The sequence below is a fragment of the Phoxinus phoxinus genome (assembly GCF_949152265.1).
Source record: "Phoxinus phoxinus genome assembly, chromosome: 4".
Lineage (NCBI taxonomy): Eukaryota > Metazoa > Chordata > Actinopteri > Cypriniformes > Leuciscidae > Phoxinus > Phoxinus phoxinus.
In genome coordinates, this window is record NC_136879.1 from 30,779,453 (window position 1) to 30,792,925 (window position 13,473).

General features: G+C 37.1%; 1 protein-coding gene across 1 annotated transcript; it reads left to right on the forward strand.

Annotated features, from left to right (window-relative positions):
* Positions 1-3,327: 3,327 nt before the first annotated feature.
* Positions 3,328-12,520, forward strand: tbcela (tubulin folding cofactor E-like a). The gene is made up of 9 exons (XM_079611607.1): positions 3,328-3,536; positions 4,831-5,014; positions 6,028-6,200; positions 6,330-6,469; positions 7,125-7,306; positions 9,005-9,261; positions 9,433-9,559; positions 9,962-10,078; positions 11,326-12,520. Exons 3-9 carry the CDS (start codon positions 6,059-6,061, stop codon positions 11,642-11,644), a joined length of 1,284 nt encoding a protein of 427 aa, XP_079467733.1. The 5' UTR covers positions 3,328-3,536; positions 4,831-5,014; positions 6,028-6,058; the 3' UTR covers positions 11,645-12,520.
* The last annotated feature ends 953 nt before the right edge of the window (positions 12,521-13,473 follow it).

The following is a 13,473-nucleotide window of genomic DNA, read 5'->3' on the forward strand; positions in this document are numbered from 1 at the left end:
AAATGGGCCATATTGTTTCGAGGCTTCGAATCAATCCGACACCCGTCTCCACGGTGACACCTAGTGGTCATTTGCAGGTGTTGATCTGAAACAACCTCGATGAGCCATTAAAAAATGTTTTTTTTTTTTTATCATTGTATGTTTCTAATATGTGAAGCTTGTAACCTATAGGCTCCTCACTGTGCATAATGTTATTTTGGTCCTGCAAAATGAATATTAATAAAAGAAATCAAGCCACAATGTCTCACTTTTTTTAGATATTTTTATTCAAAAATATTAATCTCTCTGCTGTGGAAGGACTTAGCCTCCTACTTTTTTTTACAGATAATTTCTCCAGCCTTTGAAAAAATCCTCTCACAAGGGACACTTGTTGCTGGTATGCAAAACTCTCATAACCTCCACATCTGGAGTGCAAATATGTATCTAGATATAATCTATCTATGCATTTATCTATCTATCGATCTATGAATCTAGCTGTCTACATACATAGATATAAATATATCTATTAATGTGTCACTATATGTAGGCTATACTCTGTCTACCCTATCAGTCAATGTGTTGTGTAAATTTAAATGTAAGCCTAAATAGCCTATAACTAATCAAATCGCACTATGTCACTATATCACCAAAAATCCGCTATCTCAAAATCAAACTCCTCTCACAAAAACCCACGAGGTCAAGATGCGTTGATTTCACTTTTATACAGATGTGCGATTGTGTGACCGTGTCAATCAAACGCTGATTCGGCGGATCACACCTGATGAAACACTTGTGAAACACTTCGAGGCTTCGTTTGGCCATAGTCACGTGACATGGGTGTTTTGAATCACGCTTCGGATCAGTGTTTCGAAACATCTGCGCTTCGGGATCCCGCAAAGCTTCGGAACGAGTGTTTCGCGTCAGCCATCCCTATTAATAGCTTGATATTGATTAAACTTGCTCATTTTATGGTCTTTTTAAAGAAACTGCTGCCCATTTATTTTGAGAATACATTTAGGCTTGATTTAAGTTCTTATATTTAACCCTACTTATGTGACCCACCGTTTTATCCGTAACGATATTATTTATTTTTTATTACGAAATCCCCAAATTGTCATCTCTTGAATATGTTGTTAATTTCTTTATTTTATATCCAAACATTTTCATCCACAAGCAAAGGAGGCTTACTGCTGTTTTCCTCTTTTTCTGTCGTTTCATCCCTCAGACTTATAAATAACAAAAAAAAATTTTTTTTAAATGTATTATAATTAATTATTTAAGAAAATATATATTACGATATTCAACCTTTTTCCTGTGTATAAAATCTCATATCATGTATGCAAACCCATAATATATATATATATATATATATATATATATATATATATATATATATATATATATATATATATATTTATATATATATATATATATATATATATATATATACACCTCATAACATCAGTAACTTGACAGCCCTACAGAACGGTTTGACGTTGGGCAGCTGTGTGAAGATTAGCCTTTGGAGAAAACTGTTGATTTTATACGTATCATTAATATTAAAAATCAATATTACCCCAGAATGAATTGCATTGCTATCCCACCCCAAACCATACAATAATAACAACGACAAATACTGACCAATACTTAATTATATTACTTTTTACTGAAAATGATATAATTCAATAAAACAAATAAAATGTAATGTATGACATAGCTATGCATGAATACACAGATGTGTATATTGTGAACATATCAATATTTTCATTCAAACAATTAATTAAAGCATTAATTAATTAAATAATTATATTTTATTTACTGACAACAATGATAAATATTAATAAATGAGTAAATGAATGAATGAAAGTCACCATCACACAATAAACAAATGCATATACCGGTACAAGTCAACACATGAAACAAAGCTTTATTCAAACTACAATCATGTATGTAGGCTACAGGCACTGAACCACATCTACTGCCATCTCAACACAGCGGTTCCCGTTCTGCGGCTTTATTCTGATGAATCAGAAGGTTCACCGCCAGAGGTGAGCCGTGCCGGAGGTTGTTGCGTGATGTGTTGTGCTTCACAATCTGAGGCAATAAGGGCCGGTGGAGTGATGGAGGGACTCGTACATGGCACCATCTCCAGGATTCAGCTCTGTGCTCCTCATCCTCAGTGCTCACACCAGTCTGCTGACATTTCAGATCCTACAAAAATGCACAAACATAACACAAAAGCAGTCATTTTAACAGCACAATGTAATTTGATTTCAGTATTATTTAGAAGACAAGAACGCTTTTTTTCCACAAATGCCGCCATCATCTTTCCTTGCAGGTCCTGCTCCACCACAACAGCTGTGCAGCAAATGCACAGACATCAAGAATCAGAAAAGTGCTGTAATAGCTCGGTTTGAAATTACAATAATTAAAATAAACTACAACTTAATATTGAAATAGTTGTTGTTATTCATTTCTGTAGTATACTCACTCAAAGCCTTTGATGACAGCATCAGCTTCATGAGCCACTCTCCACTGGATACACACATCTGTTCATCTGTCCCTGTAACATCCAGACAAGACTCCCATAACCTCTGTGATTTATGAGCTCAACACTACATTTACATGTTGAGGTTGTTTTAACTTTTTATCCAACATACATGTTCCTCAATTTATCAACAGTACTAATGGACAAATAAAATAGATAACTTATGTTTAGTTAATTTATAGATTTGCTCTACATAATAGCACACATACCACTCAGATGTATATTTCATGTTGTGATGTGCTCTTCTGCAATACTTATAAAAGATGTTCCTGTCAGATGTAAATATACGTTTAAAATAAGCGTCTTTAAGATGTTTATGGTTATGTAAATCCACTTTAGAGACGTAACTTACGTGTCCTTACTGGAGCTCCTCTGTCATCAAAGGCTTTGAGTGAGTATACTACAGAAATGAATAACAACAACTATTTCAATATTAAGTTGTAGTTTATTTTAATTATTGTAATTTCAAACCGAGCTATTACAGCACTTTTCTGATTCTTGATGTCTGTGCATTTGCTGCACAGCTGTTGTGGTGGACTCCAGCTGGGCGCTCGTGACTGGACCGTTCAGTTGTGTACCAATACTTGAGCGCCCTCTCTCGCGGATCAGAGAACAGCGGACAATACTCATCTTATTTGCATCATTAATTTACCCTTTTCTACATATTATAAAATAACACATGAACACTACTCAATCTATACATTTACAAATTGAATGTAGCAAATTGCGGTAAGTATTGTCCGCTGTTCTCTGATCCGCGAGAGAGGGCGCTCAAGTATTGGTACACAACTGAACGGTCCAGTCACGAGCGCCCAGCTGGAGTGACGTCACTTCCGTGACAATAGGGTCAGCGTGACAGATTTATCAACAATAACAAGAGAGACTTATAACAGCCTGGCGTTCAAAGTGCGGGATTTCAAGTGAAATGACGTGGATGAACTGACCGTTAGGAGTCGGTGTGAATTACAGCGCCTTTCCCCAAATCTCTTCGAGGAGCTGCTCATTCAATGTAAGACACTTTGTGATGATGATGGAGTTGTTTTCGGTTCAAGCTAGCTAACGTTACATATTAGCAGAAGTATGGTCATTCCATGGGTCATTCACTGGTGTTGACATTCTCATTTCGAGTCATTTAACATTTAGTGGTCTGTTTTGGGGAGTGGTGCTATCAGCTTTGATATATATATATATATATATATGTAACGTTATTGTCAAGCAGAAGCTTAAGTTAGATTCATCTTTGATCATTATCAATTATCAAATGACCTGTGCTCCTATAAAGTCACAGATGAAGGATTTTATCTTTATAACTTTGCCATTGCGGTATTGTCATGTGATGGTTTGAAAATGTATGAATGCAAGATAGACACATTTATGTGATTTTGGACTGTGTTGGGTAGATTGAAGTGCAATATTAGTAGTTGTTTGGTGGTTCCCATGTGTGTTTATGTATATATAGATAATACTACGTGTCAGTCAGTAACACAAAGAGCCTTACAAAATTCTTACTGCATGTTTTGATAGAAATTGCATGACCAATTTGTGCATTTATGCAAAAAGAAAACAGAAACTAGTAAAGTGAACTAGTAAACTAGAATGTGTTGTTTTCATGGATAAAATATGTTAATTTTCTAAGGCAAGAATTGCATTGCACAGTTATATTTTCCATGTATATATTACAATTAAGGTAGAGTCATTCTGTACATTACAAATGAAAATAATTTATTGCTGATGCCTACATAATTTAATACATAGCCTATCTAATCATGTTATTCATAACTCATTTTATCAACGATTTTATTCTTTAATTTCAGCCATATTTCAGAACTTCTGATCTATAACTATGCTCCATACTTGACACCATTTGGACATTATTATAGGTTTTATTGCATCTGTTTTAAATGTGCAACATGCTGTAAAATAAGAGTTAGGCCTAAGTCCCATAAAAAAAACAGCTCTTTTTCTGTAATTTGACACTCAGATGCTAGACTTTAAGGAAACTGCTTCTGGCACTGTATTGTCTTGGCAACTTTTTGTTTCACAAGTCAGGTATTGTTCTTTTAGCATCATTATATACACAGCTGTCTAAAGAATGCTTGCACGGTTTTGGTCTCTTTGTCATGTATTTTCCTTAAGAGCCTGTAAACCTGCTGAGTTGTAACTGTAGTACGTTTTTTCAGATGCATATTGAGTGTGTTGACTTAAACAGAAACTCTGGCTGACTGAGTCAGATTAGTGTAGTTACAACTGAAGGTGAATCGGTTGTTTGTCCTTCTTGCTGACCTGGTGTCTTCTTTCTACAGAGTGCTGTTATCTCTGAAAAGTGTGGAGGACGCTGAGCAGTCTCTCTGCTGGTGTGCAGCCACGTTTATCCACTGAACCTTGACACTCAATGGATGAATAACGTTTTGTAGTAAAAGTAAACATTATTTTATGGCACTGCTGTAACTGTGGACTGTGAACCTGTGAGGATAAATCGCATAGCAGGTGAGACCCCTTAAAAACTCAGGCTTCTCATATTTAAACTGGTTAATTTAGTAAAAACATATTCACCAGACATGTTTAGTCATCAGTGGATTAACATATTTGATGTTATAAGACAGTATTGCCGTGCTCACTAAAGCTGCTGGTTTCATGTCAGGAAAGAACATGATTTATTTAGCCAGCAGATGGTTAAATCTAGGCCAGCTCTGTATAAAAATGGATTTTTTAACCCAGAGGACTGCAGTTTCTGACTATATGTTTAACTGAACCGCTTGAAGTTGTCTGACACTTGGGTCAAGGCATAACACCCATAAATGTCAGGACAGGATGAAAAGAAAACATTAAGTAGTTTGACGGTGTTGTTATTTTTATCTGAAACTAAATTGAAATAAAGCTGAAATAAAAATATTTGATATTTTACTTGAACTTAAAAATGATAAATGTTGCAACCAACTGAAATAAATAAGCTCTGAAATTGTTAAAGCTATATAAAAAATATATAAATAAATAAAAATAACAAAAGCACATAGGCTAACTCAAATAAAAAATCTATACCAGTGTTGTTAATATATGTTTGTTGCACCATATGACAATCATATGAGTTGACAGATTTATATCCCTGCTATATGTGGTATATTTAATAATAACAAAAATCAAAACAGGAAATAATGACATATAGTCAAGGTAGTATATCTACCTTGTAGATTCTCATGGCTATATGGCAAGGTCTATTAGTCTCTTCAAATATCAGATAATTTGAACATTTCATTACAATGCAAGGTTAGTTCAGGGTCATCTGAACAAACGGGTAGTTCCGCCTAAAACTCACGCCATTGGTTGAGATAGAAGTTGACATGTAGGACTCCTCAATTGGCATTTTGAAACTATCGTTTTATGAAATCAACCTACAAATGGATTACCTATCTCTGCACATTGAACTAGGAACTATTTAGAATTGGGAAAACAATACACACTTTATCTTTAGATCAAACATTTAGGTAATTGTGTATCCACAGCTGCATAAGGTGTGTGGCGTGGGACAGTGCAATGGAAGCTTCTGAGATGGAAGGCCGCTCCTTTATGCAGGCGATCAGTGAGAAGTACAGCCCGGAGAACTTTCCATGCCGTCGGGGTCCAGGCATGGGAGTCGTGGTTGTGCCATCTGGGCCGCAGGGATCACCTATGAAAGGTGAGGCTTGGGTTAATTAAAAAGTTATGTAAGGTTCCTTCCTAGGTGATTTTAGTGTTTACTTTGGCAGCTGTATCTGACCTTGCTGTGTTTCATAGTTCATTAATTGCGTGGTCAATCTGTCTTCAGACCGTCTGAACTTGCCCAGTGTTCTGGTTTTGAATGGCAGTGGAATCAGTCATGCAGGAGAGGAGGGAGAGATTGCTGCCTTCTGTGCTCATGTTGTTGAACTTGATCTGTCCCACAACAAGCTCCAAGACTGGTATGAGGTAAGTCAGTTCATCTGGGGATCTCGTTGTTTCCGATTTGTTTCCTCGTTGTATAATAAATATAGATTAAAATGGCCAATTTTGTTTTAAAAGATTTATAGGGATAGTTCACCCAACAATAAACATTCATAATTTACTCACCCTCACATTGTTCTTTATACCATCGTCTGTCTGAATTGCTATACTTCATTCATTGAAATAAATGTAATCTTATGCACTACTTTATGCCTGTCTAATTCAAAGCGTGCAGAATCCTAGATCTAACGAATCGTACCTGCCGAAAATAACTGTCATTTTTGCCCTTCCTGTCAAATATTGCACTGCAAACATTGATAACAGCTTGTCAATGCTGGCAAATGACCATGGTATAAGTGGAATAATCCTGATAATAAGATGGGATAATAAGATTTTGCTGCATAATATCTTTGTGGAAGTTGTGCTACATTTTTTTTATTTTTATATCTAACTGGCTCCAAACATTTGAAGTGTTGTGTATATATATATTTTGACCTACCATTGTATAGCAAGAGCTGAATAAAGATATTTTAACTGTTGTGTCCACTGAAAAAAAAACACATAGCATAACAGGTTTAAAAATGAAATGAGAATGGTTAAATGTTTTCAACTCTTGTTTTAACCCTTTAATCTGTTCCAGATCCGCAAGATTGTTTCTAACATCCCGAACCTGGCCTTCTTGAACCTCAGCTCTAATCAGCTGAATGATGCAGTCTTAGATCCAGGCTGCGCTAAGGCCCTTTCTGGCATCCGCCGCTTCGTTCTTAACAATACCCAAGTGTCCTGGGACACGGTGCACACTTTCACACGAGAAATGCCTGAGTGAGTCTCTTTGAACTCCTAATGTTTCTGCATTATTCAAAAGAAAATAGACTGGCACCCTTTATAAAAGATAGTGAAGGTGAATGTGGTATATAGCAGGGTTCATATAAACTTACATATTTTGATTACTGGGTATAATCGAATAGGTTAATATGCTTTAAAGGAACACTCCACCGTTTTTTGAAATAGGGCTTATTCACCATCTTTCCTACATTTAGATAAGGGGGCAAATGCATTTTTGTCTCAGTGCATGCATTGTTTTAGTTTGGTAGGGTCGCCGCTAGCCTAGCTTAGATAGGTGAGTTGTGGGATTTCAGGTGCTGCGTGATATCTCTGCGCCCAAGTAGCAGTGCTTCGCCTATGCTTCACCCTAATATAGTCCCAAGTCAATATCTGCCTAGGAAATCGCCTAGTCTTAATCTGCATCGCTATTTGTACTCGTTGTGAATACGCAGGCCACAAGAAGTAATTAGGTTTTTATTTTTTATTGATCACTTTTACTCAGGACATGCTAGCTGGCAACAAAGGATTCCATTCATTATGCTAAGCTAAGCTAGTGGCGACACTGCCAAACTAAAACAATGCATGCACTGAGACAAAAATGCATTTGCCCACCTATATAAATGTAGGAAAGACGGTGAATAAAATTTCAAAAAACGGTGGAGTGTTCCTTTAAAATATATATATATATTTCCCCATACTGTACATTATTGCAGCTCCTCTATTCCCAGTCTAACTCAAACGTCCTGATTTCTATAAAGCACCTCCTTCTGCAAAGCTCAGAGTACTTTGAATGGCCAGCTGACCCTGTGTGTTGCGATTGGCCACACATTCAAGCATGTGGAAATGTAACACCCCTTACCATAATTGCAAGCTTCAGATTCCAAGACTTCTAAAGCATTTGTAAACACAGTTAATAATAATGTCGTCAGTTTTACCATATCAGTTCGGGCCCGAGTCAGGTACTGAAAATGCAAATAATCAAGTTGATCGATCGGAACCAACTTTGCAAGCACAACTTGAGCAGGTTCTCAGTGGTAAGTAAGTCTTTGTTTATAGCCTGCGTACTTTCATAGGTTCAGGAAGCTGTCCACTGTAAAAATGTGGAATGCACAAGCAAACATTTGGGTTGTACTGCTCAGGAACAAATAGGTCTAACCTCTGATTAACTTCTGAAAGCAAATGCGGTTTTGCTTTCTCATCCAAACACAGTGTTTCCGCGACATGCCAACAACACTTCAATTCATTGAAACTTCGCCTTCTTTCTTTGCTTATGTCTTTGGCTGGCATTATGCTAATATTTTACTTTGTGACGTGGACGTTTGAGGAAGTTATATCTGGATCGAGGTATTTTAGGCAGGTCTGGATCAGCGTTCTCTGTTAGAATAAATCGCTTTGTGGAAGACTATAAGCTTTGTAACTTTGCAGATAATATACATGCACAAACAGATATATTACACACTAGAGGAAAAGGAAAACATTAAAAATCATCATATGATCCCTTTAAAGTTCATGGCCATGGTCCATTTCGCTGGTTCTTTGCTTCATATGTTTCACACCTGACCTAATGAAATGTCATCATTTAACATTTAGGGAAAAACAAGACTGCTTATCCCAAAATATCATCTGATCCATGATATTTAATGAAGGCATCTCTGGTATGAGAGCTCTCCACCAATATCGATTGGTTTTGTCCAGGCTTGAGGAGCTGTTCCTGTGCCTTAACGAGTACACCACTGTGACACCGGCTGCCGTGCCCTGCCCCACACTGCGTCTGCTCCACATCACAGACAACAGCCTCCATGAGTGGAATGAAGTACGAAAATTTGGCTCCATGTTCCCTGCACTGGACACTTTGGTCATGGCCAACAACAACCTGAGCTCCATTCATGACTCGGGAGAAATCCTTCAGCGGCTCTTCCCTAACCTACGAAGCATCAATCTGCACAACTCTGGTATCATTTTGTTTGTGACAGTGTTGGAAAATGTCTTAACTTATGCTGGAAGGGTCTAAATGATCATACCATGTGATTAATTGCTTAATTTAGCATTATTACAATTGTATTACAGTGTAATTACATAAACTCCATGAAAACTAGTTTTTCTTATAATTTTGTGTGAGTCAGGACTTAAGCAATGGGAGGACATTGAGAAGCTAAACTTTCTGCCCAAACTGGAGGAGGTGAGGTTGCAAGGCATTCCTCTACTGCAGGCTTACACGAGCATGGAGCGTCGCAGTCTAATTATAGCCCAGTAAGTCCAGTGTATAACAGGGTTAGTTCGTCCAAAAATGTACATTTTGCCATTTATTTACCCTCATGCCATTCCAAACCTGTATGACTTTGTTTCTTCTGTGGAACACAAAATAAAATAGATTTTGAAGAATGTTGGTAACCAAACATTTCAATGACAATTGACTTCCATTGTATTGACGAAAAAAAGAAATGAAAACAGAAATATTACCCAAAATATTTTATCTTATGTTCCACAGAAGAAAGAACTTCATACCAGTCTGGAACGTCATGATGATAGAGTAAATAATGACAGAATTACCATTTTTGGGTGAATGATCTCTTTAGCTTCATTATTACACTAGAAACTGATAGTTATGCTCTAGAAATGTTGATGAGATGATCTCATTGCACTCGTCCGCAGGCTGCCGTCAGTGACCAACCTAAACGGGAGTGTTGTGACGGATGGCGAGAGAGAGGACGCTGAGAGATTCTTCATCCGTTATCACTTGGATTATTCAGAGGAGGAGCTGCCTCACAGGTACATTTCAGACATGAATGCTAGTATGGATGGGTCAGGATGGCTGACCTACTAACCTAGTCAAGTAGGTTTCTTTTCCCCTCATTTTTAAAAGTATCTTAATGTACACTTCTGATCAAAAGTTTAAGGTTAGTATGATGAATGCTTTAGAAAAAAACGTCTCATGTTCACCAAGGCTGGATTTATTTGATTATAAATGCATTTGTGATGGCAAAGCTGAATTTTCAGCAGCCATTACTCCAGTTTTCAGTGTCACATGATCCTTCAGTATCATCCATCATTCTAATATCAGGGCTCCAGACTGCAACCAGATGGTCTCATTTTGCGATTTTGTGTCCCATTTTTTTTTTGATAAGGTGCATCCTGCAAATTTTCATTGCGACCTGCAAATTTAGATGTTTTTTAATTCATTTTGAAAACCGAGTAGGGAGCGAGTCCACCAGTGTTGGCCTGTATGTGAGAGGGTAGGGTCTGGGAGTGATTAATTCACTGTGCTGGTCACGAGGCATTGATGTGTCTCAGTGTCATCGTGTCTAATATCACAGCTCAGTCAAAAATGGCGAAACAAACCATTGCAAGTGTGTCTGACTGCGTCTCGCAGTACTACAAACCGACAAATTTCGCCCTCTACAACAAGTTACACCCCCTACAATAAAAACAGCCAATTAGCACGTCCCTCTAGAATCGCTGATGTCAGTACCGATCTTCTACTTCACTTTCCTTCACTATTGCCACCTAGTGATAAGGCATACAGATTGTACTACATTGATCAGCAGACTCTGTAAGTCATCCTGTTTGTTTTTCCTCAGTTTTTAAAGTATTTTTATTCTGAAACTCAGTACTTACAGTACATTTTAATTAGGGTAGGGTACTAGGGTTGGTGCAAGGTTTAAGTTTGAGGGTTTTTAGTAAAGAAAATGCACCAATACTAAATTTGTCAGCCGATAACAATAGCCTATTATTCAGAATGATATCTGTCGATACCGTTAGTTTGATTTTCTTAAGGAAAAAAAGAATGCTCTCCCAAATAATGCTATAATATATACAAACTATACAGGAAACCCTCTCATTTGGTACATTACTATAATATTTTAGGTTCAAATTAACACTGGAGGCATTTTATTCGACTGCTCTTTATTTTCAGATATAATTATACTCAAATAAAAGCTGAAATGGGTATTATTTTGGCTTGACCAAAAAAGTGGAAAGCTGAAAACAGATTATTTTATTTGCATTTTGTTTTGAAGATATCACTGTTTAGTGACCAAATATGGGAAACTGGCTCCTCTGGCTGAGATCGACCTGCGACCGCGTTGCCACGCCAAGGTGGAGGTGCGGTATGAAGACAAAGTGGAGCAGGTGAACATCCGTTTGGACCAGACTGTCGCAGACCTGAAGAAGCAGCTGAAGCCTGTGGTGCAGCTCCCCACCAGCAAAATGCGCCTTTACTACATCGATAAGGGCACTGCCTTCGGCCCTGATGAGTTGAAGTACAGCGCACTGGCCTTGCACTCCTACAGCATTGAAGATGGAGATGAGATCCTGGTAGTTCCCAAAAAAAAATAAGTCTTTCACCAGGATCACGGAATGCTGGAATTTAAATAACCAAATCTGCTTTGAACTAGCGCTATCTAAGCTCCACAGAGTGATTGGGACTGGCTTTTAGGGGAAAACTCCTTGGACTTGCTGGGGCTTCAGTTGTACTCAAGCGGCACTTCATGTGTCATGTCACTACGCTGTCATAAGAAACACCCTGACTCGTGTGCACCTCTGGTTTTTTTGCTGTTATTAAAGGTTTCTTTTTTGTCTTTAGACTTCACGAGCACTCCTGTATTTTCAAATAAAGCACAGTGAAGGGCTCTGGCAGCCCAGTATGTGCTTTTTACAGATCTTAAGACAATCACACATAGCTGAAAGAAAACGTTGCACTGCACTGATGGTCATGGATAATCATTGCGTGCTGCTGATGTGTGTCGTTTGCTGTGTCATCCATTAATTACACGCTAAAGACTCTCAGGCCTTATAATGCTGTATGGGCAGTGCAAGATTCACATGAGGAAATATTTGCGAAACGTCTTATTCACAAATGTTTTTAAATATCCAGTTCATTTGAGCCTTTTTACAATTTGATTGATTCCAGAAGAGAATTGCGAAGCCGCATGCCTGTAAAATGTAATTGTGGTATTTATTTTGTTCCTTTTTAATATGTCTAATCTCTATTAGTACTTTCTCTGTTGTTTTGGAAGTGGGCGCTCCCATTTGTTCCTCCAAGAGAAAGCATACTCTGGGAAAAGTGCTTATTCTTATTTCACTAATGTCCATATTTTCAGAATAATGAGATCTGTAAAGTGACAAAAAGTCAACACAGTCCACCAAAGATTGTTAAGATTATTTATGTGCAGTATTTATTATGATTTCACTTATTGGTGTTATTTATTAAAGGCCAGTATACTGTAATATAACCAGGAATTTGGGCTCCTGTGTTAAATTAAAGGCATTTCCCCCAAAAAATGAAAACGATTTAATCATTTACTAATGACGTTTCAAACCTGTATGACTTTCTTTCTTCTTTGGAACATGAAAGAAGATATTTTGAGAAGTCAATGGTAATTCAAAACTGTTTGGTTACCAACATTCTTCAAAGTATCTCCTTTTGTGTTCCTGCACAAGAAAGAAAGTCATACAGATTCAGAATGACATGAGGGAGTGTAAATGATTCTTTGTGATCTATTCCTTTAATTATACTTCAGCTTGACTAAAATGTGCAACGCAAGACTGTTTCCGATGCCGAAAGTGGTACGTTTATTCTGAGATACAGTATGAAACCAGCAAATTATTTATTTATACCTGGTACTTTGATCAAATCGGTGCATGAACCAATTTATTTGCTTGTCAAACTTAATTCAACAAAATCCCCCATGTTTAGCAACTAAAACTGGCAAAAACTTAGTTTGTTGCAATTTTATTTTACATGATAGCATGACTCGAAGGATGGACTGAATGGAAAAGCACTGATCATTTCGGCGTAACTGTCAGTGTGCTCTTACACTGACACTTATTGCCAATTCTTAGGTTAGTAGATTACATTTTCTATTATGTACTGATATATAAAAGTGTATAAAAAGATTTGAGAGAATGTCGAAGGCTTTTTCTCATTAAACATTTCAGGTTTCAGACTTATATATTACGTATACTCGTCATTAAGACGGGATCTTTATCATTTTATAATCAAAAAGAGTCAGATAGTCAGAGATTTAATAGTGACTTATATGTGTATAACTTATACTGAAGTGGAACGTATGTTAAAATCTGATCCCTTATAGTTGTAGAAGTGATTTAAGGGTTGTTGTTTGATCGGGGGGAAGAAAAATGAAGTTTATATATATGAAGGTTGT